This window comes from Panthera leo, chromosome A2 (genome assembly GCF_018350215.1).
Source record: "Panthera leo isolate Ple1 chromosome A2, P.leo_Ple1_pat1.1, whole genome shotgun sequence".
NCBI classification, from domain to species: Eukaryota; Metazoa; Chordata; class Mammalia; order Carnivora; family Felidae; genus Panthera; species Panthera leo.
In genome coordinates, this window is record NC_056680.1 from 61,989,924 (window position 1) to 62,004,646 (window position 14,723).

The 14,723-nt window shown below is 57.5% G+C and overlaps 1 protein-coding gene across 1 annotated transcript in view; it reads right to left on the minus strand.

Annotated features, from left to right (window-relative positions):
- TNS3 (tensin 3) overlaps window positions 1–14,723 on the minus strand; it is a 216,139-nt gene that overhangs the window by 110,930 nt on the left and 90,486 nt on the right. The window contains exons 5-9 of the mRNA XM_042927325.1: window positions 11,658–11,710; window positions 9,453–9,624; window positions 7,629–7,679; window positions 5,667–5,789; window positions 2,258–2,322 (exon numbers count right to left, since the gene is read on the minus strand). Of these exons, the coding sequence (XP_042783259.1) occupies window positions 2,258–2,322; window positions 5,667–5,789; window positions 7,629–7,679; window positions 9,453–9,624; window positions 11,658–11,710 (464 nt within the window). The remainder of the gene's footprint in view (window positions 1–2,257; window positions 2,323–5,666; window positions 5,790–7,628; window positions 7,680–9,452; window positions 9,625–11,657; window positions 11,711–14,723) is intronic.

A 14,723-nucleotide genomic window follows, 5' to 3' on the forward strand; every position in this document is an offset into this window, starting at 1 on the left:
TGGAAGCCAGGACTGCGGGTCTGGAGCTCTGTCCCAAACAGCAGGTGGCTTCCATGGGCCCCGCGTGAGTCTTCGGATCACCGGGGTTTGGGGCACAGTCAGAGCTCTACGGTCAGCAACACCCAGCAAGCCCCCAGAGAGCAGTTTGGGACCTGCAGGGGGGTCACGACTGTCAGCAGGCCGGGGCGGGGGGAGGGGGGCATCAGAAGGCTGCGCCATCATGGTTCCGAGGTGGCCACCACAGGGAACGCTGCTCACCAACAATCCCACGCTGACCTCAGCTCTACAACGCCCACCAGCGCACGCGGCAGGACCCAGGAGACCCCGTAACGGGGCATTTCACGGGCCTGCCTGATCTGACTCAGATGAATCGTGGAACGTGGGTACAAGAGGTCATAGCAAAAAGCTTCCTTGGAAATGTGATCTACGGGTGAGCCCTCCCCTTAGCGCGTGTACGTGCACCTCCAGAAAATGGGTATTTCACCGCCTGCATTTGTCTTAAAGCTGGACTGATGGGGTGGTCCCGTATGGAAGATCCCCTCAAGCTCTGAATATTTACCATGTCGAGGACTTATGTTTTCAAGCTGGAAAGTACGGTTACATATCCACCCGTTCGCTTGTAAGCACTCCTTTCCCCGGAGCTCTCGTGTCCCACTAAACGTGGGACACTGATAACGCATCTGGGCCTGTGCGTGTTCAGTATTAACGTCACTGTTAGCATCAGGAGTGTTCCTAGGGACAGTCTCTGTGATTGCTCGTCTTCAGGGAGCCGACACACGAGCATCCTCCCTACTGTTTGATTTCCAGTTTCGGATCTGATCTGGAGCACGGTTTCACGACAGAGCTCTTAAAAACGCATGCTCCAGGGGTGCCTGGGTGGCTCAGTCAGTTAAGCGTCCAACTTCAGCTTAGGTCAGCTTGCTTTGGATTCTGCCTCTCTCTCCCTCTCAAACAAATAAACATTAAAAAAAATTTTTTAAGAAAACAGAAAGGCAGGTGTCGCTCCATTTTAGCGAGAAGTACTTAACACCGTTACTCGTGCGGCTGCCAACAGCATTAACAGCGGCAAATACCCGAGTACTGGTACTGGACGTTACATGCCACGATGCACTGAATGGCCACAAAACCCCACGAGGCTCAGCCACCATTCCCCCCTTCGCAGGCGAGGACCTCACGGCTCTGAGGTTCATGAAAACGGCCTGACTCTGTGGCGGAGATAGGCCCCGACTATGGAGAAAAATGGAGGATTGAGGAGGGGTGTTGCGGGTGCTCTAGGGCTCGAAGCCGCTGGGCTCTGTGCCCCCTGACCTGCCAGGTGAGCCCCCGCCCATGGAGCCCGGGTTGCAGGCGCAGCCACGTGGCTGCGGCAGAAACAGGGGGCGACACTGTGCAGGCGGCACGTGGTCTGCGTCACACGCTGTGTCTCGGCGGAGGGAGTCCGAGTGAGCAGGAGCCTCGGGGTCCGGCACACGCCCAGACGCTGACTATCAGTGAGGGGGGATCCGGTTTGCAGGGGTGCTGGGTTCCCCCTCCCCCGGCAGCCCCAAGCTCCCTGGTCCACGTCCAGAGAAAACATTTGGGAAGTCAAATTTCACTCCTTGGCGCTGGTGAGGCCCGGATCCGTGGGCCGCTATGAACAGGGCGCGTGTCCTCAGAACTGGGGCAGCTCCCGCTTCACGGGAGGGTACGTGTGGACGCAAACCCACAGGGAGCGACGCTCTGGGCTGGGTTGCGGCGTGAATGGTTCGCACCAGGAGGTTCCCGCCAGCCTCCTGCGCCCGACGTCCCGGCCAAGGGTCCCGTGGTAGTTCTTCCAGCCCCCGGGGACCAGAGGGGACCAGAGACAGCTCCCGAGCCTTGGTTTCCCCATCGGTAAAGCGTGAGCGGTGACTGGTTCACCCCCTGGGTTACTCAGGAGGATCGAGGGAGAAAAGACCAACTTGCAAAGTGCATTCCAGACGCCAAGGACACGCAAACCGCCATGGCCACTCGTCTTGACAAGGTACAAGGTATCCAGGGAGGCTACGCGGCTCTCGCTCTTAAGACGGGTGACGTCCGTCCCTGCTGTTTTCGTCACAGAACGAGGGAGCGCTCACCAGCTGTCTCAAGGCGACGTCGGGGTCAATCAAACACCTGCACGTCCTTCTCAGCAGCGCCAACCACTAGCGGGGCGCTTTCCCCGCCCCGAGGGCTGGCCGAGCCTCCCACCCCGTCCCGGAGCTTCCGACGCCCAGGGCAGCTCGGACGCCCCTCGTACCTGGCCGACACGTTGGTGAAATGCATGTACGACGATATCACCACGCCGATGCGTCCCTTTCCGCCCTGCAGGAGACAAAAGAGGGACTCAGTTTCTCTGGACTGCAGAGACGGAACGCTCGCAGATGACAAAGAGCCCGCTTTGGGGGGGGTAGCCACCGTCAGCCTCCGCCGGTCCCCGATCTGGGGATGGCAGCATCCAGCGGGCAGGCAGCGTGCACACCAGGTGCCCACGGCAGGTGCCACCTGGGGCATGGGGCAGATCTGCACGGAGGTGGCCGGTCAGCTCGCCATCTCCCACTGGGAACCAGCAGCATGTGCGGGGGGAGGCACGCAACGGGTATAGACTCGCCTGCAAGTGAGCTAAAGCCCCGCCCCACAGGCCAAGGTTATGAGGGCCGCACACACAGCCTGGAAAGCCCGGAGGGAAGATGCCAGCGTGCTGGCAGCACCTCACCCCTGCCACCGCTTACCCAGCCCTGCCTGGTTACACACAGGGACCGTGGCCCAAGAATGCAGGGGCTCAGTCCGTGACCACAGACACACACAGCCCAGACGCGGCAGCCAGCCGGAACCACGGGCCAACGGGACCCACAGGACTGGGTGTGTGGCAACACCACCGCTGTGACAGGCCGCCTGCCGCCTTCTAGAACATACTGCCACAACCCAGCCCAGCGGTCAGCAAACCACACTCCACCAGCCCCTTCTGCCCACCACCTGTGTCCACACAACCTGCGAGCCCAGGGCTATGTTTCTGAACAGTTGAAGAAAAAGCAAAACTATGACATCTGTGACATGTGACAGTCACCTGAAGGTCAGCTGTCACTGTTTGACCCCGGCCATGCCCGTCTGTTTAGGTGCACGAGGGGTATTTCCACCGTCAACAGCAGGTGTGAGCAGTTACGGTCACCCCGCACCCACAAAAGCCCAAAATATTCAGTCTGGATTTTTCATGAAAAGTCAGCCAACCCGGACGTAGAGGCGCATGAAGCCAAAATGGCAGGGGCACCAGCACGCAGGCCCCCACGTCTGTCCTCGAGAAGAAATGGCCAAGCAGATCCGGTCACAGCTCTGAGGACCCACACCGCATGGGAATGTCACCCAGGAGCGGGCAGCTCTCTGCCCATGCAAGTCAGGTGCACAGACACACGTCATTTACTGGCACAAACCCACTGCTAGCAAACAGCCCCTCAGCCTGGTGGGGCACTCATGGAACATTCACGGCCACCGCGCTCGGTCACTCATGGTCTCTGTGGTGCTCGCACGAGACTCCGAAAGGTTCAACTCCACCAGCTGTCCGTCCTCCACAGTTGTCAGAATCACTGACTGCACAAGTTGCTGAAGGTAGGTCCTTTGTAGAGACTCAAAACCAGATGCTGTGGGCATGGAACCTTCTAGAAGAACCTTCTGCTCAGTCAGCAGCTAGCAGGTGGTGGGTGGGCAGTGAAGGAGACTAGGGGCAAAACCGCACAACCCCTACCCTTCGCAGCAGACGGGAGAGCAGGGCCATTGCAGGGCTGACCCGTGTCTGCCCCCCACCCCCCAGGCCAAGCGCCCCAGCTCTGCCCGCATTCCCGGCGCATGCAGAAGGAAACACACACTCTGCTGAGCTCGCAGGTTTCGGCCAAGTCCCTGATGTCACCCCTGCTACGATCAAGGTGAACTTCTGTTAACGCCAACATCTAAAGTTCACACTCAGAGGGGGCTTCTCTCTCACAGCACGTTTTCTAGAACGCCTCGGGAATGGCTTCCACGCCCCCAGAACGGTGCAAGGTTTTCCAGAACTCTCAAGGTCTAGTGTGCCAGGATCTTCCGGGGGCCCGGCCTGGGGGCCTATGAGCCACAGGGGCATCACCGTCGCTCCACCAAAGTCACCAGGCCATGGCTTACGAAGACCCGTTTATTTTAATTAACAAGAATTGGTTAAAAATAAAAAAAGCCTATCTTCTTTTGAAGTTTGCAGCAAGACACAAATTCGGAGAGAAGGTCCTTCCATCTAATACAATCCTGAAAAGCTCCACTTAGCTTAGTTTTGTAAGAAAACTAGTGGGGGGCCTGGCTGGCTGTTTGATGGAGAAGGAAAATCAAGTTAGAAATGAGAAAAAGCAAGAAAAGCAGAGAAAGAAACGTCATCCCCGTTCGTGTGCACCTGACAGGCTTTCCTCCAAGCTGGGAGGCACTGCACTCCATGAGGGGGACCGGGAGGTGTCCCACTGCCCCCAGAACAGGGGGTCTTTGTACCCTGGGAGGAGACTGTGCAGAAAGCCCCACACAGCCCGAGGGGGAGGTTCTCTGAAACTAAACTCAATAACGCAATGGATTTTCGTGCAGCTTTAGAACGTGAAAAGATCTGAAAAGGAGACATCCCAAGAAGGAAATGTCAATGCTTTCAAGATGCTCTCATGGTCACAGAACACGGTGTATAAGGGACAAAATGGGGAGCAGACCCCTTCCCTCTGGGACCAATGCCCACCCACCACACTGTCCTTTCCCAAAGCACCTCCCGCATGGAGTATGGCCCACGGGCTTCCCCGCTCGGGAAATCCGCTCTCTGTCTGGCCGCACTCCACGCCAGCCGGATCCAAGAAGCCAGGGAATGCAGGGAGGCCGTGCGAAACCAGAGAAGAGAAAAGATCTCAGGTGGTCGGAGGCCAGGCGCAGCCCGGACAGTGCCCCCACGGCCAGCGCCCACCAGCCTGCAAGGGGGTGGCCACGTCCGGTCCCCATCCAGCTGCCGGCCGGGAGACGACCACGTTTGCAACAGCATCCTGCCCGCAGTGTGGGGGTGGGTACATTACAGCAGGAGTCAGATGGCACCTCCAGCCCACTGCTGTCCATCCTAACAGCACCCTTTTCCTTCTCAAAGGGCTTTCTTGGGGCGCCTGGGGGCTCAGTCAGGTAAGTGTCTGACTTTAGCTCAGGTCATGACCTCATGGTTCGTGGGTTCGAGCCCCACGTTGGACTCTGTGCTGACAGCTTGGAGCCTGGAGCCTGCTTCAGATTCTTCAGGTCTCCCTCTCTCTCTGCCCCTCCCCTGTTCATGCTCTGTCTGTCTGTCTGTCTCTCTCTCTCTCTCTCTCTCTCAAAAATAAACAATAAAAATTTTTTTTAAAGGGCTTTCTTTCTTTTAAAATGGCGGAAAGATAAAATGGTTCGCTATCATTCCTGCCCTTCATTCGTTTCAAAATGTTCAGCTACGTGTTCAGCAACCCAAGTCCCACAAACTCTGGAGCCAAACTCTGGGAGGGGGGAATGATGGCTCTTCATTTTTAAGGACAAGTGCTCGAACGTGACCACAGAGGCCGATGGACGGCGCCATGGGTGTGACGGGTGGTCTCCGCGCCCCCCCCCCGCCCCGCCCCCGGCCTCCCCCACCCTGCCCTCCACCCCAGGTGCGAGGTGGCACTCACCCTGCAGTGGATGACAACCACGTGCTGGGGGTCACTGTTCAGCCAGGACTCCTGCGCCTTGCAGACGGTGCACACTTGGTCCAGGGGAGGCGCATGTAGCTCGGGCCAGCCCACGTCCAGAATCTGCAACGAGACACGGGCCCCGGGGGTCCTCCTGGGGGCTCTGGTGGCACCAGGCACCCCACCACGGCCCTTCTATCTATATTTCATCTAAGAGTAAGGAACACTGGGCTGTGTTCCTCTTCTAAAACCTGCTGGGAAGGCCCCGGGGTGGCCCAGTCGGTTGAGCATCTGACTCTTGATTTCGGCTCAGGTCATGATCCCAGGGTTGTGAGTTCAAGCCCCACGTCAGGCTCTGTGCTGACCGTGTGGAGCCTGCTTGGGATTGATTCTCTCTCTCCCCCCCTCTCTCTCTGCCCCTCCCCACCTCGTACACACACGCGTGCATGCCCTCTCTAAAATAAAAAATAATAATGATAAAACTTATTTTAAAAAATTAAAATAAATAAAACCTGCTGGAAATTGTGGCTAGGCTCCTTCACTGGAAAGAAAAACGTGAAGGATTATGTTGCCCCCGTGAGACAACTACTCTGCTTTTTGCAGCTGGGATGGCAATTCTAGAAAGGACTTTCAGAGCCACTAATGGGGCAGGGCTCGTGGGGAGAGCCAAGGCCCGGTCAGATCTGAAACTGGAGTTCTTGGCCGGAGCTACTGCCAAAAATCCCTCCGGGCAGACGAAAATCGCAGCTTGGGGAAATTCAGGGAGCCATTCCCCACGCAGTGTGCAGATAACATCTCAGAGAGAGGCCCGCTGGGTGCACTTGGGAGAAACACGGTCCTCAAAGGACAGAAGCGGGCCCACGAAGGAGGAAGCGCCTTGAGCCCCGGCTTCAATCTGGAGCCGGAACAGAGAAGGTCCTCATCGCCTGACACCAACACCAGCACCCGCCCCTGCCCAGCGACGCAGAACACTTTCTATTTTTCTTTTCCTTTTTTGAAAGGGAAGGGAAGGCCGAGCTCCCTTCCCTAGGAGTAACAGAAGTAACATGAAACGATGGAAAATTTCAGAGAAATGCCGGCAAGCTGAAAAATATCACATACCCCCTTCCGCCACTCGGGGGAACAGCTGTAGCATTTAGGTGACGCCCTGAGGTTTTTGTCCACGTAGCAGAGACGCTACTGTCTTATCCCAGTGGCTGCAGAACGTTCCCACGCGTGGATCACGTATGCTGTTTACACCATCACTTACACACGTGAGCAATTTCAAAAATTTCCCCTAAATCTTGACAACTAAGAATAACGGAGGGAGAACGAAACAGGTGGCAGGCAGGAGATCCTGGCAGAGGAGACGCCACACGTGTGTGCACACACGCTTGTGCACACACGTGTGTAAACCCAGGAGAGGCTGAACGCAGTCTGCGGACCACGCCAACGTCGACTTCTGGCATCGACATTTTATTACTTATCATTAGTTCCGCCCGGGGGGAACACAGGGGCCGGGACAAGTGGGCTCTCTCTGTATATTTCTGCAACTTCCGGCAAATGTGTACTTCTTTCAGACTAAAGCAGCTGATTTATTTAAAAAAATTTTTTTTAATGTTTTTATTTATTTTTGAGACAGAGACAGAGTATGAGCAGGGGAGGGGCAGAGAGAGGGGGAGACACAGAATCCGAAGCAGACTCCAGGCTCTGAGCTGTCAGTGCGGAGCCTGACGCGGGGCTCAAACTCATGAGCTTTGAGATCATGACCTGAGCCGAAGTCGGACGCTTAACCGACTGAGCCAAGCAGGCGCCCCTAAAGCAGCTGATTTAAAAATAACCCCCAGATAAGGGCAGTTCATGATTCCCCTAATGACGTCACATCCCACAAAGGCTTGCCAGGAACAGCTTCCACACCAGCAGATACGCATCGTGCACGTTTGATAAAACAAAACTCAGAATATAAAGGGTGAAGGTCCGTACCTTTGGGTTAAGCTTCGTGAGGTCGTACCTCTTTTCCGAAAGGTTTAACACCTGTAAAGGGGAAGGAACAAGCCGTCAGACAACTCAGCGTCCTCGGAGGTCAAAGAGGAAACCGCTGGTTTTCATGTTCACCCGCCGCCTGCCTTCAAGGTACCGAGGATGATAAAAGGTGGAATCGTACGTAGGAACGGAGGACAGCTGAGCGCAGGGGCCTGTCCGGCTGGTGCGGTTCGCCACCCGCTTTCCTCAGAGCCCCAAGCCCTCCTGCCTGATAAGACCTGTCACCCTGGGCAGCCTCGCGGGTTCAGTTAGTTATACTGGCTGCACGTCCATCAGAGGATGCAGGTGTAGATGGGGAAGAGATGAGCCCACCCAGGATTCTTAACTCAGATCTGTACCAGACACGCACACGGGTCTTTCTTCAGACATTTCCAAAGGGTCCTAAGGGTCCTTGTCCCAAAACAAGGCAGGGACCGCTGCCCTCACTGTTGGCGGGGACCAGGGGTAGGCTCTGGCCCTACAGCTGCGTGTCCGGGGTCCAGGGCCCTCCCGGGTCTCAGAGGACACCTGCAGGGGACCAGCCGTGCGCTGACCCCTGGGCCAGGCATCAGGACGGGGCAGACAGTTCCTGCAGGGCCTTGGGGAGAAAGAAAGCCCCTGGGACAAGAGTGTGATGGGACAAGAGTGTGATGCTCTCGGCTAGGACAGGCTTTCCCCTGCCCGCAGCCAGGTCATCGCGCCAAGGACTGGCATCCGAGGGACCCAGGAGCCAGGACGGCGCGGCTCCAGCCCGACCCTGACCACTCAGCTCCGGGCCGACACAACCTGTGGGAAGCGAAGCGGGGTCACCTCCGCTCGCCCTGCCTCGTTCGCAGGCAGCAGGCGGCCGATTAGTCATCTGAGACCGATAAGGGGACAATAACGGCCTTGTCGTTTAGAGCGAAGATTAGCTGCTTGGATGGAGATAAGAACAGCGTCGGGGCAGGTGCAGCGGAGGCGTGAGGGGTTGTAATTTAACCCAAGATCACACGGGGCCGCTCCCCTGGGGCTGCCACGGCGCGAACACACAGGGCAAGCCAGGGGACACGGGAGACGCTGGCCGCGCTTACCCCCAAGCGGGGACTCTCCCCCTCCACAACGTCACACGCATTCCCGGCTGTCGGCAGCGGGGAGAGGCTCAGCCGTGATGCAGGGACGCCGACCCCACAGGGGCTGGCGGCCCCCTCCTGACGCTGAGCGCCCAGTGCACCAGGACGGCTGCCCACCGCGCGCTCAGGGGCAGCAGCCGTGGGCAGGGGACAGCTGCACTTCCCCGGGGACACTCGTGACCTCACGCCACAGCAGGTGGCACGTGGAACAAAAGCCCCAGTGGGAGGGAGCCCCGGGGCATCTCCATGAAGCCAGGCACAGAGTGAGGGACCATGGCCACCCCACAGGCTCAGTGGCCACCCCAAGACTCTCAGTGGTTTCTTCACATTTCAGGAAACTCAGTGTCTTCCCAGTTGCAGTGCCCAGTGTTCCCCCACACCGTCCCTGCGCTCATTGTCCCCTCTCCTATTCTCCCCGCGCTCAGTGCCCCCTCCCTGCACCATCCCTGCGCTCAGTGTCCCCCCCCACATCGTCCCCAGGCTCGGTGTCCCCTCCCACCCTCCCCAGGCTCAGTGTCCCCCCCCCCACCATCCCCACACTCGGTGTCCCCCCCCCCCACCCTCCCCAGGCTCAGTGTCCCCCCCCACCATCCCCAGGCTCAGTGTCCCCCCCCACCATCCCCAGGCTCAGTGTCCCCCCCCCCACCATCCCCGCACTCGGTGTCCCCCCACTCACCAGGTAGTTGTCCCCGTGTTTGGACCTCAGCATGCGCGTCACCTCCTGCAGGTTGTGCAGGTAGGACTCCTCAGAGCAGCTGGCGGGGAAGGACACCGCGATGATGCGCTCAGTGATGTAGGTGAGGTCCAGCTCGCGGCCGTCCTCCATGGCGGGGCTCAGCACCGCGGGCCTAGGAGAAGGGGCCGGTCAGGACATGGAGGTGCCCACACTGGCTGCTCACAGGGGAGCCCCGGCGGCAGCCCCCTGGGGGGCTGTGTGTCTATTCCGAGTGTGTTTGCATCATAGGAGCCCCTGCCCTGCGGCAGAGGGAGACCCCCAGGGGACCCCCAGGGGACGGACTCTGGAGGGAGGAGCCTGGTCCTCACTCCTGGGGGTCAGGGCAGCGGGAGCAGAGGCCCCGTGGAGGGTCCTTAGGTCTTCCCGCCCCACCTGGAGACAGGTGTAGGGGCCGTGGAGGGGACACGCTGGGAAGGAGTATGGGCGGCCACCCTACAGGTGCCTCCCCTCGGCCACAGGGGCGGCCGGCTCTACCAGCAGGGCTGCTGTGTGCAGGCTCCTGGGGAATTGGGGGTGGGAGGGCAGGGGTGCGGAGGCAGGACCACCGACCACAACGGGGCCTACAGAGGGGAGGGCTGCTGAGGCTGGGACGGCACCGTGGGGATCATGTCCCGAGAGCCCTCCCTCCTCATCCTCATGGCAGGGCAGGCCCCCAGGGCTGACGGTGGCCGGGGATGAGGTGTTGGGTCAACCCCAGCACGGTAAGACCCACAGAAAACCCACAAAGGGACACAGGACGGTCACAGGAAGGTGGTTTTGGTCCACAGCCATCGCTACCAGGAGCTTTGAACCTTTGTGGCTGCCACCTGTTTATCGACTGCCCCTTTTATAGGTGTTTCTCTCCTAATTTTGGAAAATTCAAAAACCTACAAAAGTTTAACCAACCGCTACGGACCCACCATCTCACTTCGACATTAACACACGTTTCTGCTCACACCCCCTCGTCCACCACTCTGGCCGCAGTGAAGAAATCCCAGACATTGTTACCACCTCGTTTATAAACATTTTAGTATTTCCTTCTGGAAGACAGACGCTTCCTAGGAATACCTACGGTGCTGTTATTATACCCACTGGAAGGAACATCATCAGATCCAGTATCATAAACTTAGTCATTCAAGTTGATTTATTCAAATCAGGATGCAAAACATCACCAAGATGTTTTTTCTCTGCCTTATGCACATATGGCTGCAAAAGAGTTTTGATGACTTTTAAAAATTAAATCAGGTTTTGGGGCAGGTGGGTGGCTCAGTCATTTGAGCATCTGAGTCTTGATTTCATCTCAGGTCACGATCCCAGGGTCGCTAGGTCAAACCCCATGTCAGGCTCTGCACTGAGGATGGAGCCCGCTTAAGATTCTCTCTCTCTCTCTCTCTCTCTCTCGCTCTCGCTCTCTCTCTCTCTCTGGGGCGCCTGGGGGGCTCAGTCGGTTGAGTGTCCGACTTCGGCTCAGGTCATGATCTCACGGTCCGTACGTTCGAGCCCTGCATTGGGCTCTGTGCTGATGGCTCAGAGCCTGCAGCCTGCTTCAGATTCTATGTCTCCCTCTCTCTCTGCCCCTCTGCCGCTCACACTCTGACTCACTCTCTCTCTCTCTCTCTCTCTCAAAATAAATAAATAAATAAATAAACATTAAAAGATTCTCTCTCTCTCCCTGTGCCTCTGCCCCCTCCCCAACCCCCAAATAAAATAAAATAAAATAAAATAAAATAAAATAAAACAAAATAAAATAAATCAGGTTTTTAAACACTGATATAAAAAGTAATAACGTGTCTTATCCACCAACCACAGCTCCTGAGAGACTGCCCCACGTGGAGCGCTGGCCGTGGCCGTCCCAGCAGGCCCTGCCCGGACTCAGGCAGACAGAGCTTGGTTCACCTGCTGGGCTCGACTCTGGAACGCCCCCCAAGTTCACCTGCACAAAGAAGCCAGGGCTGTGCATGGAAACAATCACATTCCCACAATCTGGGCTTCAATGCTGGGAAGGTGCATCCAGGGGAAAAAAAAAAAAAAAGAGCTTTCTACACCTTGGAACACGACCACAGACACGCATCACCTGGGAACATGACCACAGACTCCAGGAAGACCACACTCAGGCTTCCTGTCGTGTCTGGCCTGAGGCAGGGACACCAGGTTCTGGACGCTTACCTGGACGGCCCGGCACGGCAGACAGCAGCAGATGGTGCAGAGCCCCCCGGAGCCTGCAAACGACAAAGCACAGGTCAGTCCCACGCGGTCCACAGCCACCAGCCCACAGAGAAAGAAGGACGGCCACCGTTCTGTGATTTAGTCATTAAGTGGGAAGTCAAACACGGTGACTGCTGGCGCCTCTTACGGCCAGGGAGGGTCTCCAGCACGTCAGGGCCCTATGACTGCAGACCCCCAGCCACATGGTCCACGAACCCCCAGCAGGACAAACCCACCCACGGCACCTGTAAATGCCTGTCCCCTGTATACAGGAGGTGTTCGACCAACGCTCACTAGATCCCTACCATTATCATAAGACTGACTCGAACAAAACAAAGCCTGATAATTCTCTATTGCTTCTACTATTTGCTTTTTAAGGTTTGTTCATTTATTTTGAAAGACAGAGAGAGAAAGAGAGAGAGGGAGAGGGAGAGGGAGAGGGAGAGGGAGAGGGAGAGGGAGAGGGAGGGAGAGAGAGAGAGAGAGAGAGAGAGAGAGAGGGAAAATCCCAAGCAGGCTCCACACCATCAGCACAGAACCTGACGTGAGGCTCGATTTCATGAACCTTGAGATCATGACCTGAACCAAAATCAAGAGTTGGACACTTAACCCACTGAGTCACCTAGGCGCCCCAACATCTACCATTTTTTAAAAAAGCCCATCCTGGGGCGCCTGGGTGGCTCAGTCGGTTGGGCGTCCGACTTCAGCTCAGGTCACGATCTCTCGGTCCCTGAGTTCGAGCCCCGCGTCGGGCTCTGGGCTGATGGCTCAGAGCCTGAAGCCTGCTTCCAATTCTGTGTCTCCCTCTCTCTCTGCCCCTCCCCCGTTCATGCTCTGTCTCTGTCTCAAAAAAAATAAATAAATAAATAAATAAATAAATAAATAAACGTTAAAAAATTTTTAAAAATAAATAAATAAATAAATAAATAAATAAATAAATAAATAAAAATAAAAAGCCCATCCTGCAGGGAAAAAGCCTCAGGTGTGATGACTTTACAATTTGCAAGACCCTTCCGTGTGTGCGTGTGTTAACGTGATCCACAAAGGCCTCGTAGACACGATCTCAGGAGACACGCCCAGCAACTTCTTTGTGAGTAGGAATTACCTCCCACATTTCAAAAGTGGGGAAACCGAGGCTCAAAGAGGTGTGCAAGGCATTGCCAAAGATGGCAGAGGCGGGAGAGCCGTAAGCCCAGCATGGTGTTCCGAGCGCCCTTCCCAGGACTAGGCGGCCCCTTCCCGGAGCCTGCCGCGTGTCCTGGCCCCGCTCCGCGGATGGAGTGTGCGGTGATGCTGGGAGCGTGTGGCGCAGGAAGCACAGAGTGCCCAGGGAGGCTGCCCGCTGGCTGTCCCTGGCGGACGGGTGCCTCTCGTACGGGTCCCGCCTTACAGACGAGTCCGGGACTGAGCCGGCTCCCTCGGTGCCTGGGACTCTGAGCAGCGTGGACAGTGGCTCCCAGGAGGTCAGGGGGCTGGGCCCACTCTCCCCAAAGCAGCCTTGAGGCCCAGCACTTCCCAGAGGGGTCCCAGCCAGCCCCCAGCCCGGGGAATCCCCACCTGCATCCCCTGGCACGGATGGATGGCAGATAGATCCAGGGCAGACACACGACAGGTGCATACACACGATGCGTAGACACATACGTGAAAGGCGGGTCGCTAAACACACACGTGCACACACACACACACACACACACACACACACACACACACAATGCGATCGGAAGGCCGGGCCGCCTGCCCCTACCCCTAGCCCCACCTGCAGCCGCCCCACGGTGCCCAACGCCAGTTTAGACTGAAGTAATGTGCACGGACTGAAAACCAGACAAGATCCACGCGTGTAAGTTTGTAGAGAAAGCACACGTTCCTTGAGGGCAAGGCCCTTCATGCTTTCCAGCCCACACATCACCTAACCGGATGACGGGCCAGAACCACCGCTCACCGCCTGCACCCCCTCCCCCCAGCCCGGTGGTGAGGCCTCCCCCACCCCTCAGGTGCACGGGGAGGTGGGCAGAGCCGCAGGTCAGCGTGGAGGGGCGGGGGGTCCCTGCAGTGAGGGGGTCACCTCAAGAAAATGTGTCCCAGGAAGAGCACAACTGGTGACTGACCATGAAGTAGCTCTATTCTGCATCTTGGGGACAGTGAGGAGACGAGCGTGGCCAGAACAGGTGCATGGAGGGGAAGAGCAGCAGGAGGGGTCCCTAGGACAGATACAAGGCCAGCTTGGGACCCTGTTTCTGGCCCTCTGCCTGAGGGGACGGGGTCCGGGTCCTCTGACCACGTGGCCCCCTGTTCCACCAGCAGCATCCTGTGACAGGCCACAGTGGACTGCGGTCAGAAAGCTCACCACACCTGGTGGGCCACCTGGCTCCCGGCGGGAACCCCCATAGGCAGCCTGGGAAACAGCATCCAGAAAGACCGTGTTGTGTCTAGAATCGCACAGTGAAGATGTGATAGCAACTTCTGACACTAAACCCAGGGCTCTTTCGATCCCCTGGCCCTGGTGGCCCACGGCCCGTGCTGCCGAGCCCGACCCCGGGGCCAGGCCAGCATCAAGGAGGTCGGGAGAGCGAGCCCAGCCCCCACCGCAGAGGACAGAGCGGCCGGGACCAAGCCACCTCTGGAAGCCAGCCTCTGAGACTCCACGCGCACCGGACTCCCTCCCTCAGAGGCTACATTTGGAGCCAAGCGGATGACATGTGGCTGATGGGACCCCGGACACACAGAGATGGTAGCCCCTTGGCTGCCCGCTCTGCTGTGTAGCAGCTAGGAGACTACAGAAGGGGCAAGACTTCCCAAAACACGTCACTGGCCAGAAGGTACCCTCGGGTATGCAGTCTCTGTGCGTCTGTGCTGGACAGCAAAGAACCAATCTGCTCGTGGGGTTCAAAAGCCGAGCCCCCCCTTCAAACACCACAGCGCATTTCACGGCTGAGGAATGACCCAGAAACCAGCTTCCTGGAAATCTACCAAAGAGGAAGGTCCCTTGTGCACCAGAACCCTGCATCCTAACCCCATACAGGAAGTGGG